A 16,335-nucleotide genomic window follows, 5' to 3' on the forward strand; every position below is an offset into this window, starting at 1 on the left:
ATTTACATATATATGCCATTGTCTGGTGCCACATTTATTCATATTGTTTATCCAGTGGGACAAATTTCTTAATGGCCGCTTGAAGAGCATGAAAGCAGCCTCGAGTGGCTGCCATAATTGAAATTGTTGACTAAATGTGCCACATTGTAGAAAACGTGCCTTTGCTTTACTAATGCCAAAGGAACGTTCAATTAACAAACTTGAAACTTACCACAACAATTTTCTCTTCCCAAACTCCTTTGTTTCTGTTTCGATTTTCTGCGGCTTTTTAGGATGTAGTTCGGACGATACATTTATTGCCTTTAACTTCAACTCAGACTCTAATGGCGAGCCAAATATCCTAGCCTCGTTGTGCACATAAGCTTGCTCTTTCTGCGAATGAGACGCAGGTGCCTTTAACAGATTAAATAAGAATCTTTCAAGCTTTTAAATGTTCTAATGTGCTTACTTGGACCGCTTCTGGCATTCCATTGAATTCTTCAGGCTGCTTTCTAAAATCAAAATCACAGTTATCAACATACAATGATCGATCCAATCCCATGGCCTGTGCCATGTCGAGCGACAAGGAGAATGCCAATGATCCAGCAAACATGAGAAACAATTTCACTTTCAATGACATGGTGCACGCTTTGGGTTCCTTTAAACAGGCTTGTTTATTATATAAAGACGCGGCTCACCGTGGACCGTGCAGGTCAAGCTCAAAATTATAACTGAATTCCTAAATGCTGCGATTGCCGAATTATATTAGGCGCAGTTACATACACAAATTCTTAAGGGTTCTTGCTCCAAGGGGACGGATACCACAGGTATAAGAGATCAAAGAGGGAAAGAGAGGTAGCAGCAGTAGAACGAGAAAGGGAGAAGGCAGAGAATAACAGGCAGGAGTCGCTATGGCAACACAACACGATCTGTCGTCATCGACAACAACAAGAAACAGATTAAATCTTAAAGAGCATTCGGGTTTTCGAACGATGACGGGACTGCGACTGGAACAAAAGCCGAGCTATCCTCATTGGCATTTAAAGTCGCTGTTGTCGCATTGTCTGTTTGCCTGCTGTTGATTGCTTGCGCTCAATGGGCTTGATTTGGGTATTCCTACACCTTGACATTGTCTTATTTTTACCTGGGAGTGAGCCGGACTCGCGAGCGCTTCGAGCGGCTCGCGGCTAAGCTCGCAGCACAAACCGGCATCGAGATCAGGTGTTGTCTAGGGCATTTTAGGGCAGGTCATTAATGACAAACCATAAATCGGGCAAATGAACGAAACTCTTCGCGGTAAATCCAACGAAAAGGCTATTGATTGTGACCCAGCGCCTTTTTAAAGTGGCAATATGCAAAAGGCCACCACCTTCCACAAGAATTTTAAGCCCCATTTTTTTTTTTTTTTACTTAAAATGCCGTTGATTTGTGTATTTCATTTTTAAACATACTGTTCATTATTAGTAAATATATTTAATTACGTATTAAGTTGATTTCAAATTTTAAAAAATGGTACATACTATACATACAAAATTCTGAGTTTTACGTGCCTTTACACACCGTAATTTTGGCAACTTTGTTGAAAGAATAAAAAATGCACTAGGAATAGAATGCTTTAGCCGTAGCCGCTATAGACAATGTACGTAACAAGAAATTGCAAGTAAATGAAAAAAAAACTGTTACATAACTTGCACACTGAGTTAAGAGTTCTTTACACTAGAATAGAATAGAGATACACAAATACATTAATATGTAGATCGGTCTACTACAAGAGCCGCAGCGTTAAGCGCCCTAAAAGAACGCCAGTAAATATTATATGGCAATTGTTGAGTACACATGAATTTCACTTAAATATTTCATTATTGTTACATATTCATTCGAGTTGTAAAGCTAATGAGTTTTTTCCCTTTTTAGCGATATGCCTGACGTGCTATAACCTAACGATTTGTTCTGAATATCTATATATACTTAATATTTGATTATCGTCAAAATTAAGTCTATGATTATGTTAAGAGAGCAGAAATATTGCTGTATGTGAGCGACGATATGCCTAAAAAGTTAAATAAATTCCGTTTGAATATATATTGTCATGATTTTTGTGCGTTTCCAGCATGTCTGTCCGCCTAATTCGTCCACGATGAGTAACTAATGGGAAAAGTATGGCGTCTACGATACTGAGCATTCACTAGCTGGTTCTCACTGAAGTCGCTATAGTCATCCGTCTCCTCGGTGTCCTCTTTGTATATGCTTTTGAGTGAACCCGGAAATGGAGTAACCATCTCAGAGCTATACGAGTTTTCCACATCCTCATCGCTGTTTTCAAACGGATCAACGGCCACATACGATGCCGAAAACCCCTTCATGGGCACCGAGCTGTCAGTTTTGAAGCGCACTAGCAGCGAATCAGTCATCGAGATGATATCCTGGGGCAGCTGCAATGCACAGACCAGCAAATCAGGCAACGAGAAACAATATATTAATTGTATTTTTATTTACCACATTGCCACAGTATTGGCCATACATGGGCCCGCTGGTATCTTCCATTCCCGAGAACACCTGCACATAGTCGTAGGTGCAATTCTCGCTACTCTCGATGTCGAAAGTGAGGAAGAGCAGCTGCACATTGCTGTTGGGCGGTGCTTGAATGGTCCACTCGCAGTCCGCGTTATCGTCATAATCCTGATTGCTAAATCGGGAATGGGAATAGAACTGTTGGACGTGATTTGTGGCACGCAGATAGCCGCCGCAGGCTGCAAAATAGCAAACGGATTTTAGCATCTAGCCGTAGGTATAGATTGCAATACTCAATGCACTTACAAGTCGAATGCATTGCCGTAAATCCATTCATCTGTTTGTTTTTATCCGTTTTGAGCACCATATATAGTTGGTTGGTGGTGGACGAAATGGGGTAAGGTATCTTTTCGCCACAGAATCGTCCCAGCAATGAGCTGAGTTCCGATTCACCATCATAGATAGCCACGTTATCATAGGCGCATTCCTACCAATAGCAAAAAAAAAAAACAGATTATCTAATTTCTAATCGAAATGATTCGATGATTTGACTATAATTAACCTGGTGCGATTCCACATTAAACTCATTGAAAATAAGTTTGATGCGGTGTCCCGGCGTGGTCGAGAAGTGCCAAACACAATCGGCATTTGGCGGGTAATTGTCCGGATAGTTGGGACTGTAAATAGTACCAAATGGAGCCGATATCTCGTTCTTGCACTCACCCTCCTTACAGTCGTGTCCATTCTCATGCAACGAGTACCCATTGTGACAGAAGCACATGTAAGATCCAATGGTATTTCGGCACTCGTGTTGGCAACCTCCATTATTCACAGCACACTCGTCGATGTCCGTAAAGAATACAGCTGCAAAGCCCGTACGCTGAATTGACTTGTCCGAATGGAACTCGACGCGCAGCGCATTACTGTCAGAGGTGGCGGTGGGTGGAATGGCGCTGCCGCAGAAGGTGCCAATACGCTTTAGGCGATTCTCAGTCAGTTTGGAATAAATGGTCACCGAATCGTAACCACAGTCGGATTGTTGATGCGCCGTGCCCTCCAGATCGAAATGCGTGAAGTTCAATGAAATTTTGTGCTTGGGTGGTGCGACAATCTCCCAAATGCACTCCTTAAGCACGGGATAGAATTCGGGATACGAAGGGGAGGTAATGGTGCCATTCGGATACTCGATTACACCCCCGCAGGCATCTAAATTAAAAGCGCACATATAGATAAGGGCATTAGGACAAGGCTTGATAAGCGCGTGTCTGCGGATGCTGACACAGCCACAGCAACAACCACAATAGTCACAACTACACTAGACCAACTACTTACCTTCGCAGTGCTTCTTGTCGCTGTGGAGCTCATAGCCAATGTGGCAACTGCATTCGTAGCCGCCAAGCGTGTTGATGCACTCGTGCTCGCAGCCATGATTTTGCGTCTCGCACTCGTCTACCTCCTTCATGAATACGGCCGAGAAGCCCGCCTTCTGCACCGATGTGTCCGACACAAATTTCACGTACATCGAATTGCCACTTGACCTGAAAGTGACGACGAACAAAGCAGCCGGTTTAAGTGGTTGTGCGTGGGCCAGCCATGAGGCTGGGCTAGCACTTGTCGGCACTCACTTCATGTTCGGTGGCGGTTTGTAACCACAGAAAACGCCAATTAGCGGCGCATCCTGCGCGGGACCGTCTCGCACTTCCACATAGTCATAGACACAGCTGTCATGGTTCTCGACCTCAAACGACTGGAATTTCAGCGCCACTTGGAAGCTTTTCGGCACCGTAATTTTCCACACGCATTCCTTGTTGGGCAAATAGTCGAGCGGATAGTTGGGTGACTCTAGGCGACCCTCCGAATCATCCACAGACAAATCGCCACCGCAAACAACTAGGTAAAAGGAATGTCATTCGTTTGTCATGTATTTTCTGGTGCTCTCCATTTACCATCGAACTCTGCTTTGAAGCCCCTATAGCCGTCACCACGATGGGTGTTCACATAGGTCAGAAGCATGCGGCTGGATTGGGTGGTGATCACATCGTTGGCTACCTTGCCGCAAAAGCGTCCAATTAGCGGCGACTTGAAGTAGTAGCCATCGCGCACTTCCAGATAGTCAGTCTCGCAGTTGTTGGATTTGAATATGTTCTAAAGATGACAGGCTATTAAACATCATTGCGCATCTTATAACTACTCCGATCTCCTACCATATCCTCGAGCCTTAGCACTACCCGTTCTCCATGCGTTGCTGTTATTCGCCACTCGCAGTGTTCGGTCTCGTTGCTCACGGCACCCGCTGTATAGTATACGGGGCTGGAAAATATGCCCGTGCTTTCCTGAAAGGTTCGGCCGCACTTGGGACACTTGTATAAAAGATTGGCTTGTGCAATGTCACCCTGACTGAGCCGCAAGCGCTGACCAATCTCCGGCCTCTTGCGTCCCTTCACTTCAATTGGCAGTATCGTATCCAGATAGGTGCCCTTCGAGAAGGTATTGCGAGCATAATGCATAATCGAATCATAATCATAGGCCATGCCCAATGAGTTAACCTCGTCCACGGAAAGCATGTTAAAGTTGTAGTCCTGACCCTTCATAATATTATTGTGTTCTATAACCACGTGCTTCTCGCGATCTGGACGTGTGTGCTCATGCCAGAATCCCACCACGTGGCCCAACTCATGCACCACAATACCAAACTTGTCACAGTTACGACCAATTGAAATGGCCTGTGGCCCATTGCCACGCTTACCCACAAACGAACAGCACCTGGGTATACAAAATGAAATCATAAATATACAAGAAAGTCTAGCGATTTTCGGGCTTCTATACCTAACATAAATAGGTCGATTTTTTTCGTAGTGATTAATACTGTAATGTAATCAAATGCCTTAACAGTTGTAATAATGAAGGATGTTTAAGAAAACAAACTAGATTTGGGCATAGACCGTGTTTTTCTCCGTAGCCATAGCCGAGGGGCCCATGCTGCAAAATTATATTTTGTGCGTGCTACGTGCGGGTTCCTGCAGATAAGGTCAGGTTACAGATAAACCAATGCTACGAGGGGTAAGTAAAGTAGATCCCGAAACAAAGCGTATTATTTCATAAATATATTTTGAATTCTAGCAAGCTCTGCGACTAGCTCAACTAAGTTAAAACATTGAGAAATATGCACTATTTAGTGACATAACAAACCTTATGTGCATTGGTAGATGTTAGTCGCATTTGTTCGTGTTTCATGTTCGTGCCAAAAAAGCCGGCAGGCGTCCGTCTTTACTACACACCCTGGCCCACATATGCATCTATACAAACACATTGCGTGTGCTGAATTTGATTAGGAGTATAACGAATCCCGTAAAGAAAAACAATATTTTTCCGATAAATTCTTGCATAGAGATGCATGATATAGTAATCTGATGGCGATATGATTATTTTTTAATGATCCTCCCTATGTGATACAGTGATCAGAAAGACGAACATTTGCAAAGTTTCATGACGATTGCTTAGCATAGAAATAGACTGACGAGTATGTCGTGGCTATATATATGGCTATTTATTTGGCGTGTTTACATGGAGGTTGCCATTAAAGGTTAACTTAACTTAAGGATTTACTCACCCGCAATTTCGTATGGTGAATACAATATAGTTTGGATGAATTTCCGCATCGCGCTCAACAAACTTGATGCACGTAGAGTTTTCCCAGTGGCGCATGGCTTGTTTAAAGAGGGCTTTGTGCAGTCCGCTAAAGTTACCGTCGATCTCGTAGGGAATGACACCGTAATCCCAGATGCGCTCCTTTTTTGCGGTTACGGCACGCGCCACGCGATGATGCAGCCTTGGGCTACTGTGGAGGACAATAGGAGAGAGGAGAATCTGAGTTGGGGTCATATTAAAGTCCTTGTGCAACAGTTGTGGACAAGTCAAATAAAAGTTGAACATTGCGTATGCGTAATTTTAATTGCCGACAGTCATCCAAAAATGTTTCTTGTTGTTTTTGGCTGAAACTTTTGGCCAGCGAACTTCTATTAAAATTCATAACTTTTTACGGTATGCACTTTTATTTTGAATGCGCATCGGCACTGCGGGTGTGGGTGTCGGTGTGTGTGCGGGTGTGTGCGTGTGAGTGTGTTTTTGCGCCAATGTTCATAAAATGGCTGTTGTTTGGCCAAATTTTATGGCCAAGCATCTGAATTGAATGGCCAGTAATTTACAGCAGCCAGGAAATGGTAACGGAAGCGGATGTGGTGCTTGCGGTTGGAACCATGGACGTGGAAACTGTAAACTTACTCCGTATCGGGCGCTCGAGTTTCAGCCTTGGGACTCTGCAGGCTATTCATATTATCAGTCCGCTGCTGCTCATCAATTTGCGCCTGCGTCGAAAAAACATTTAAAGGTGACGGAGTGCTGCGGCCTCGACCTCGGCGACGATGCTGACCATGCTTCTGCTTCTTATGACTTTGCTGGTGCTGGCTTTGGTGCGGTGACTGGCCGTGGGGACGATCAAGCTCCTCGCGCAGTCGCTGCACTTTGCTGACATAGTCCTTCCAGTAGCTATTGCTGCGGGTTATACAAAATCTCACATCACGGCTTAAGACCACAGATTCTAGATAACTCACCGATGCTTCGGGCCTCGTCTGTGTCTTCTTCGCACTACCCCATGTGCATGCAAAAAGTCAACATCATCGTCTAAGTGCATGCCGTTTCCCCCAGCATTGCTATAGACATTGGGCATCGTCGATCTCTGCGTAGGCAATGAGGTAGGCACAATATGTTGACGTCGTTCTGCCACAAAATTATTTCCCGAATCGTCCTCAATGTCCTTATTGTTGGATTGAATTTTCCGCGTGTCCACATTGCGATGCAGGGTTTCTGTTTTGTTGAAACGGAGCAAAGCGGGTGCGACACTCATCCTTGCATTATATGCAGTTCGTCGTCGCTGGATAGCCTGGGACTCTGGCGGTGTCAACACCTCATTCTTGTAAATGGGTGGGTTGGCAATATCAGATAGGGTCTGCGCGCTGGGCTTTAACGGCTCGTTAGCACTCTAAAGGCACGATGAAAGGGTCAAGCTCGGAAATCCGCTTAGGCTTTGGGACAACTTACCAGGCTGGCATCATTGTTGTTAATGCCACTTGCTTTGGTCAGCGGCTGTCCAGTTGTGTGGCTTACGATACCAACGCTGGGTAGTTTGGTCTTTTTACGTATGATATCCGTCAATCCCTCCTCCTCGACCTGCAATCCCTCGTTGTATACTTCCTGCTTGAGCTTCTCTAGGTCCAGTTGAAAAGTCGCATTGTATTTGGCTGGCTCTGGAGCATCCGCCAACATGTGATTGGTCGCCGTTTTTGGCAGCAGTTCCTCCTCCTCCGGCTCCTCATCATCGATTGGTGTGTGAGCCACCACAGGACCCTCATCTCCGTCGGGCAGCGCAATGTCGCCCATGAAGCCGCCTGCAAAAATAATTTTTGTCGCATTTAATGAAAATCCATTTTAAATTGTACAATTCACCCGCCAGTTTCTCGTGCCATAACTAACATATTGTTTTAATTATAAACGACAAGGCATACATTTTTATTTCAATTGAAATTTCATGTGGTAAAGCTTGTCTGGCAGAATGGACTCAACCTGGCCCGGCGCACCACTCGTAATTTATAATTTATACAAACAGTGTGCGTGGATGTTTGGTTGGCAGGAGCATAACAGAGTCCGTCTGTAGGGTTTGCCTAGCGGTTGGATAGACACTGTATATCCATTTAATCAGTACATCAGTGTAGCTGTGGTCAGACAGTTTGTTTACTTTGGCCCGCCGGCGAGCAATACGCGACGCATGCAAGTTGTGGACACACATGTGGCCAGCAGCCAGGAGCCGGAACCCAGCAACCAGCTGCCAGCAGCCGATCGCCATGGTCCAGTATCCAGCCACAAAGATAACAGTTAATACGGAAAATATTAAATTATTGCCACATCAGTCTCAGGCATGTTACATAAAATTAATTAAGTGCGTTTGTTATTTTCGCATGACATAAAAGACATAAAGAAAAGCCAATTATTTATGACTACAGATTATACGTTCCGTACACATGATAAGTACTTTCTGTAATGTCGAAGCTTTTCAAATAATTTTCCACAAAAATAATCGTACTCTAAACACCTTATTTATTAATACAAATTATTTACTCCGATACAAATGTAACTTACACATTAAGTTTATGTACAATGCATAAAACATTGTTGTGGAAAACATTTAAATTTGCTTTTCCGTATCATTATTATACCCTGTACCCATTAAAAATGGGTAAAAAGGTGCAAATGTATGTAACAGGCAGAAGGAAGCATCTCCTACCCCATAAAGTATACATATTCTTAATCAGCTTCAATAGCCGAGTCGATCTAGCCATTTCAGTCTGTCTGTCCGTCCGTCCATCTGTCCGTATGTATGAACGCAAGGATCTCAGAACCTATAAGAGCTAGAGACTTGATTTTAGCTGTAGGACCTCCTAGTGCCCGCGCTGATCGAGTTTTCTTTCCGATGTTCTATAACTTGCCCCGTTTCCAAGTAATCGATAAAAATCGATATCGAAATCCTGTGTTTTGAGCAATTTTGGTAAACAATAAAAGCTAGAGTCACCAAACTTGACATGTAGCTTCTAGCTTCTATAATAGTATGCATATATCAAGTATCTTTAATTTTATAATTAAAGAAACCGTGATTTGGCTTTCCTCGTACCAGCGGCAGCAAGTGTAAATTGTAAGAATTTCTGTATACATGTACACACACACATTCATGTGCTTCTGCTTTGAATTCTATCAACAGCATTGTAGTTGCGATTGTTTTGTTTTTTGTGCTGCTATTTTAATTCGTGTTTTTTCTCATAACGACGCGATTATTGGTGTGGCTCTTAAGTAGAGGCGGCATCAAGTAATTCGGTCGGTCGCGAGTTCAAGCCCTGCCAAGGAAACATTTTTTTTGTTTGTTTTCAATTTATCTTTCTTACTGCAAACAAGCGCGTAGCGCGAGCTGCATTTGGTGTTGATTTAGAACCTCTTACTTGTTTTAGCTTTAAAAAATTGCTGTATAAAATATATAAAAATCAAAACATTTAAATTCTCCTTTCTCTTCTCATTATTATACCCTTAAGGGGATTATAATTTTGTTTCGAAATGTGTAACACATCTCCGACCCCATAAAGTATATATATTCTTGATCAGTATCAACAGCCAAGTTGATATAGCCATGACCGTCTGTCCGTCTGTCTGTTTCTATACTAACTACTTCTCTCAGTTGTAAAGCTTTCGTCATGAACCTTTGCATTTGTTCATCTTTCTGTTGCACGCAGTACATATGTCGAAACGGCTGGATCGGACCACTATATTATATAGCTCCCATAGGAACGATCAGTCGAAAATTAAGTTATTGTATAGAAAACTTTTTTGTTTTTCAAAATATCTTGACCAAAATTGACATTTATTAGATACACTATGCTCTTTATATATATGCAAACTCCTATCAACATCGGATCACCATATCATTTAGTTTCCATAGGAACGAACGGTCAAAAATGAGGTTCTTGTATGAAAACTTTTTGTTTTTCAAGATACCTTAACCAAAGAATATACATATATAAACATTATATTGTCTTAGCCTTAACCATACTCGGCATTTTCTATTTTCCCCGTGCTTCTTAAAAACGAGCAAAACGTTATAATTTATGAAACGGTTTGGTCTGCAAGAGTATTAAAGCTCTTCTATCTAGTTTTTCCTTGTATTCAGTCAAATTGTCAAACAATTTTGATAAGGATCGCGAGAATGTTGTTGCCTCTTAAGTCTTAAGTCTCTAAGGAAAATAAATGAGCATATGCAAAATATATTTGTTGGGAAGCAACTTTATTAAATAATTTACATTTATAATTTATTATCTAATTATACGAAATATTGTAAATATATAAAAACCATACCAAAAAAATAATTGAATTTATTGATTTATATGGAGCATTATAAAAAGCAACATGAGCAGGTATATTGATGAAATCTACCAAAAATTAAAGTCGGAGAACTGAACCTTGAGAACAATGTGCACTCGCCCGAATTCACTATCCAGTTATTGGAATAAGCATTGATGCAATCTAACCTTTACACATGTTACGTAAACGGTATTTGATGTTTGGACATCTCTCAACATGCTCTAATTTGGCCAGTTTTCTGTCAAATGCAGTCGAAGTCTGATTATTGAGAATGCTGCTACAAATCCAATAAACTTTAAGCCACTGGCCGCCTTCCAAACAATTAGGTCAACACTGGCGGAGAAGCGCGCATAAAATACACATGTTTTAACAGCAAATAGGCACGGCCTATAAGTATTGAGGCACACTCTTTAAAGATTGCCTGACTTTACAGTTCGATATGTTATGGTGCCGCGCGAATTTGGATACGGATCTCACATTGGTGTAGAACTTGAGTTGTTTTAGACACGGTCGTAGAAGTAGGTAAATACTATTTATACTATGGGCTGCAAATATGTAGTTTTAAGCTTAACGCCACATATATTAAATATAAAATATTAATATGGAAGAGTGATCAAGGCGGAAGTGGCTGACTGGGAGATACCCTCTACCTAGTCCGCCCTTCCTTTGTGTATATACTAAAGCGCAAGGCTCTACATTCTTTAAGTGCTTCTTTACGGAAAAGGGAGAAGGTATTTGAAATATAAAATTTTGTATATACAATTTTAAGCTTTTATAATCAACGGAATAGTATGTTCAAAGAACCTAGGCTGATATAAATAACAGTTGGTATGTGCCGGTAATTCCCGGTCAATTTTCTGACATACATTTTCATAATACATAATACATTTTCAAATTGTGTGATTCTAGATTAAAAAAAACTAAGAAATATGCTCATGGGGTGAAAGTTGGTTTCTGCTGTCAGTAAATCGTTGCTTAAATTCTGCGAAAAATGTGAAGCACCTCTCAAACTACACCAACATAATCTGTGACCCCAAATTATAGCAAGAAGAAATGGATTTTCCGTAAAACGTGAAAACCCCCTTAAATGAATCTCAACAAATGTCTTTGAAAATGTTGCTACACACGAGCTTTGCGATTTTTCCAAACTTGCGGGTGTAATTTCCCAGAAACCCGTTTAAGCGTGCACCTTCATCTCCAACAGAAGTACTCAAATTGAAGGAATTTTATTCCAAATAGACAGACAGGGGGACAAAGAGACGTACATAGCTAGAGCGACTCGGACACAGCTGCTAATCAAGAAAATATAAATACAGTATATATATATAATACATACTAGCCCGTGGCACGTATGTTATAAAATCAATGTTTTCAAAAAACTTTGAAAATGATTTTGAAACTGATCGGACGGGAATCAAACAACTTTTATGCAAATCGGACAAAACTTAAAATTCACCAAAAAAATTCTTTGAAATGCATTTTCCACCGAAGGAGTTTAGATTTTGCGAAAAATGTGAAACATGTCTCAAATGATTTTTCTTATGGATCTTTGGAAATAAATTTGAACACAAAACGTCATCCACCAAATCTTCGACCCCCATTTGCGCTAAGGAGGGTTGGTTTTTTCAAAAAGTTTGAAACACCCCTAAAATTAATTTGAACATAGATCTTTGAAAATGAGTTTGGGGCTGATCGGATTTTAAACAAAAAACTTTCATACAACCGTTTTCCGTATGGAATTTCCCAAATCGCTTAAATACGTATTCATTAAGTTCTTATGCAGAGCTTTGAAAATAAGTTTGAAGCAAATCGGACACAACTTAAAACTTCGCCCAAAAAATCTTTAAATCGCGTTCCCCCCGAACAAGTTTGAATTCTGCGAAAAGTGTTGAACACTTCTCAAATGATTTTTCTTATAGATCTCTGGAAATGAATATGAGCGCGAAATGTCACCCACCAAGCCTTTGACCCTCATTTCCACCAAGGAGGAATGGATGGTAAACAAAAAAGTTACATACAAACGTTTTTCGCGATTTTTCCACAGTTGCGGGAGAAATGTCCCGAAACCCCGTCTTAACGTGCACCTACTTCATATAAGGTAACTACAGTGAACTCCTAGCTCTTACGGTTTGAGCTGTGCGTTGATCACAAATCAGTCAGTCAGTCAGTCAGGTATATATAGAGATATATATATACGTTAGAAGATGTCTCTTTCTGGCACATATATTTCTGTTACATATATTTCAAAAATAATAAATCGCAAAGTGGTTATGATAATATTATATTAAATGTTTTTAATACCAATTATAATAGAAATCTACGTAGGGTCAAAACAAAACAAAGTAGTTTTATTACTTTTCGGTTCAATTATATTCTTAATGTTGAATTATCGTATTGAAATCAACTGGGAAACAATTCGTTGATATGATAGAATAACAACAATAACAATACAGAAAATTGATCCACCTTTGGCACAATGTTAATATTTTTTGTTTTTTAAGCGCGAGGTAGGTATAAAATATATTATAGAATACGATTAGCAATCAGCAAACCCGAATGATTGATGTCAAAGGCAATTGAGCTGGAACAGCCAACGATGTACATACATGTATGTTTTCGAAGGCAAATGTCAAATGCATTAGTTTAACATTGAAATGCACCAAAATATAGAGCAAGTCAGAGACTAGCAGTAAAGCCATAAGTAAATAAGCAAGCATAAAGTCTTAGACAAGTTGACTTTAGGAGGATAACCAAGTGCAGATATTTAGATGAGGTCAACTTTAACCTCTGTGTATTGATTAGAGCAACAAATTATCCGCTTGGCTTAGCATATTAAGCGTTCTTGCAATTTATTTGAAAACCAAACATTTATATTTCTAACATGTCCGAGCATACTAACATATATGATACAAAATGTACTTATTTAGATGCATACAGTGTGCAGCCGTGCAATCTTAAAAGCGTATACCCTGCAAGCTTCGAGTAAGGGTTATTAAGGTAGAGTGGCAAATGTAAATTGAAGTATCTGTTACAACCAGTCAAAGATTTTATTTGCACTCTGTGCTTTACTCCCATATCAATCCATTCCGTTAGCATTGACTTTATATTCAGGGTTTGTAAGGGGCAATTATTGTTTGCAGTCCTGAAACAAGCATTGGATTGGATTTTATAAAAATATTTAACTACATGTAAGTGCATGGACAGCAACTTGCGTTGCATAAACAACAACGTATGATCAATACGCACTTTTGATAAATAGCTCCAGAATAATGAGCAAAAAAATATAGTTGTGGGCTTATGAAAGCTTAAAATTAAAACGAAACTCGAGTCAAGGAAAATTTGTAGTTGGCACTTTAGCAACTTAACCAAAGCGGAAAGAAGGAAACAGCGTCGGTAGAACAGTAAAAAGCCAATGCACTCTTAACCACAGCAAGCGAGAAAACTTGGCACCTAATGCGTCACAAATCCTTCAGAAGGCAGAAGGCTTTCAGCTGGTGGCGGGCATCGTTCTTGCCTACGCAAGCTCTGTGAGTAAAATGCCAACGGGCATTCGGAGGGATATAAGAAAAAATCTACAAAACGAGAGACATGAGGGAGGGAGTTGGAGAAATGTAAGACAGCAAACGTGCGTAGCTCAGAGTCCGTGTACAATTTTATTACATTTAAGTTAAATGCCCTTAGCTGGTGCTTTATCCGGTCAGTCTGGACGACTGGCTGGCACGTCTGGCAGACAAACAGTTCGCACAAGTGAAAGTAATTAAATTTTTGAGCGTCGCCTCCGCTCCCGCATCGTTCACACTAACGAACTGTTGCAGAAACGTGCCGCATATGGCTAGGGCTGGCTACTAGTGGATACTGGCGACCAGTTTTGCAACCCCTTTTTTATGGCGACCACAAACATGTTAACACATTTGGCCAGTTGCAGTTTTCGGCCATTTGTGCCATTGTTCCGTGGTCCCTTCTATCACCTCATCTCCAGCTGAATATGCGTTTGCTGCCTGCTATTTTATGAGCTTTTGGCGCGTTGAGAACAGAGTTTAATTAAAAATAAACTATCCGCCTCCCCCAACTACAACGCAACTGATTATGCGATTTAGCTGGCCGACTACGTGTACCGCGCAGTAAAACAACAACAACAACACCAACAACAAACAGAAACAAAAACTTCAATAATGCCAACAAGAAGAATATCCTGCGTATATCATGTAGCATCAGGTCAACAGCGCGGTGTACGCAGCAGCAACAGGGACAGCCACGTCGAACTTTTTGTGGGTCAAAATTAAATAATGAAAGAGCATATCGAGCTGTCCCCTAAATGATTGCCAGCTTGATTTTTTGCCAACGAGGCTTCCAATTGTTTTTGTTGTGGTGCTATGTGCCTGTGTCACAAAAGAAAATAATTCGAGTACCTTTATGAGCTCAAATAAATTCCAAACGATTACACACGCCAACCAAAAACTAAACGCTTATCTAAGTGTTTTTGTGTATGACTCTCTGAACCTTTCAGTTGCCACCAGTGTTCACAACACGAAAGCCAATTTGCCATATGTGGTACGGGTTAAATATGTAGAGAGCGGAAATGCATTTGCATACATTGTATATACTTACGTAAATACATATGAATTGTGGGCATGATTTTGTATCTGTGCAAGTGTGCGTGATTACAGTAGCCGTAACAATAATGTTTAATTTGCAGTGAAAGCCTCGCGCTTCGGGCGAATGGCCGGACGCACAAATTATCGGACCAAAATTATTTTATGATAAGCGACCAGCAAACAAATAGAGGAAGCCGACAAATGTTTGGACGAAATGAAAGATGAAATCAACACAAGCTGGCATATAAGAACATCCTCACGTAGGCAAATGGACAAACAAATCCGGAGGATAGCACCACATTGTATTCGACATCACTTCATCAATCCACGTTTAGACATCGCTCAACTTCAGCCGAGTATCAGATACGTCATTTTGCTCAACAATGGAGGGATTATTAATTTGAGCAAGATTTTGAGTTAGGCCCGCTCTTTACTAATGCGGCCCATTCTCGTATAGGTTCACAGGCCAATATTTCTATCGTATTTGTGCAGCTATTTTAGAAAAATTCCAAGTGGTATATTATGGTCGAGTTCCCGGTAAATGAACTTGTGTTAGTTTCTATGCTGTTTTCACTTCTGGAGTTATTATTTCCATAATGGAAAAAACACTGTTCCTAAGTGGAAATTCGAGTCTGTCCAAGATAAATGGTTCCAATCGACATTTGTTGAAGGGTGTTATCTTCACGAATGCAGCTAAATTTGTGGTTTTATTCCTTACTTTCGTTATTAGTACAAATTTAATCGTAAACAAGTAAAAGTACTCCATTCGGGATAGCCCGTCTATGAAATACCATGTACCCAGCGCCGACCTGCCGTTTCAAGTATTCTAGTTTCCTTCTATATATACATATACAAAAACACACATAATAACCAGAAAGCTCTTATCCTTATATATACTTAAAAGGGTCAGAGAAGCCACGTTTTTCCTGTTATTCGTTACATTTGCACTAAGTTATTTTCCCTTGTTAACCCAGTTTTAATTGGTTCAGAGTATAAAACATTATTTTTAGCTGAATGTAGTGTTCGAAAAATGTAATATGTAGTGATAAAATGTTATATTTGTATTATGTAGAAGTTAAACTGAGGTGTGACTAAGATACAATAACCAATGCTATTAAACTGCCGCCACCTTCTCCATAAAGTATATCCATTCCCATCCACAGTTGTCATGTGAGTGTCGCAAATCATAGATATAACTTCAGTGCTAACAAAACAGGGCCAATTTTAGAGTAGTCCCAACTGATTTAAAATGGACAACTGCGTCGAAGCATTTATGCAGCCATGCGCCACTGAA

General features: G+C 40.7%; 1 protein-coding gene and 1 long non-coding RNA gene across 6 annotated transcripts in view; one reads left to right on the top strand and one right to left on the bottom strand.

Annotated features, from left to right (window-relative positions):
- Nucleotides 1-1,432: 1,432 nt before the first annotated feature.
- tok (tolkin) overlaps nt 1,433-16,335 on the bottom strand; it is a 31,871-nt gene continuing 16,968 nt past the window's right edge. For both annotated transcript variants that reach the window (XM_064700038.1, XM_064700046.1), the window contains 12 exons: nt 7,588-7,934; nt 7,101-7,528; nt 6,772-7,041; nt 6,101-6,328; nt 4,695-5,253; nt 4,437-4,635; nt 4,116-4,380; nt 3,823-4,028; nt 3,053-3,696; nt 2,797-2,977; nt 2,476-2,729; nt 1,433-2,411 (listed from right to left, as the gene is read on the bottom strand). In XM_064700038.1, coding sequence (XP_064556108.1) covers nt 2,103-2,411; nt 2,476-2,729; nt 2,797-2,977; nt 3,053-3,696; nt 3,823-4,028; nt 4,116-4,380; nt 4,437-4,635; nt 4,695-5,253; nt 6,101-6,328; nt 6,772-7,041; nt 7,101-7,528; nt 7,588-7,934 — 3,890 coding nt within the window. In that variant the 3' untranslated portion in view covers nt 1,433-2,102. The remainder of the gene's footprint in view (nt 2,412-2,475; nt 2,730-2,796; nt 2,978-3,052; nt 3,697-3,822; nt 4,029-4,115; nt 4,381-4,436; nt 4,636-4,694; nt 5,254-6,100; nt 6,329-6,771; nt 7,042-7,100; nt 7,529-7,587; nt 7,935-16,335) is intronic.
- On the top strand, nt 13,325-16,289 carry LOC135439272 (uncharacterized). 4 transcript variants are annotated; one of them, XR_010438048.1, is made up of 4 exons: nt 13,528-13,634; nt 13,706-14,057; nt 14,128-16,211; nt 16,275-16,289. It is a non-coding gene; the product is annotated as an uncharacterized LOC135439272 (long non-coding RNA). The 4 variants fall into 4 exon arrangements; XR_010438042.1 differs by having other exon boundaries at nt 13,534-14,071; XR_010438027.1 differs by having other exon boundaries at nt 13,538-14,057.

The sequence above is a fragment of the Drosophila montana genome, unplaced genomic scaffold, assembly GCF_035044405.1.
Source record: "Drosophila montana isolate Dmon_TW-CO22-7 unplaced genomic scaffold, ASM3504440v1 contig_1083_1, whole genome shotgun sequence".
Lineage (NCBI taxonomy): Eukaryota > Metazoa > Arthropoda > Insecta > Diptera > Drosophilidae > Drosophila > Drosophila montana.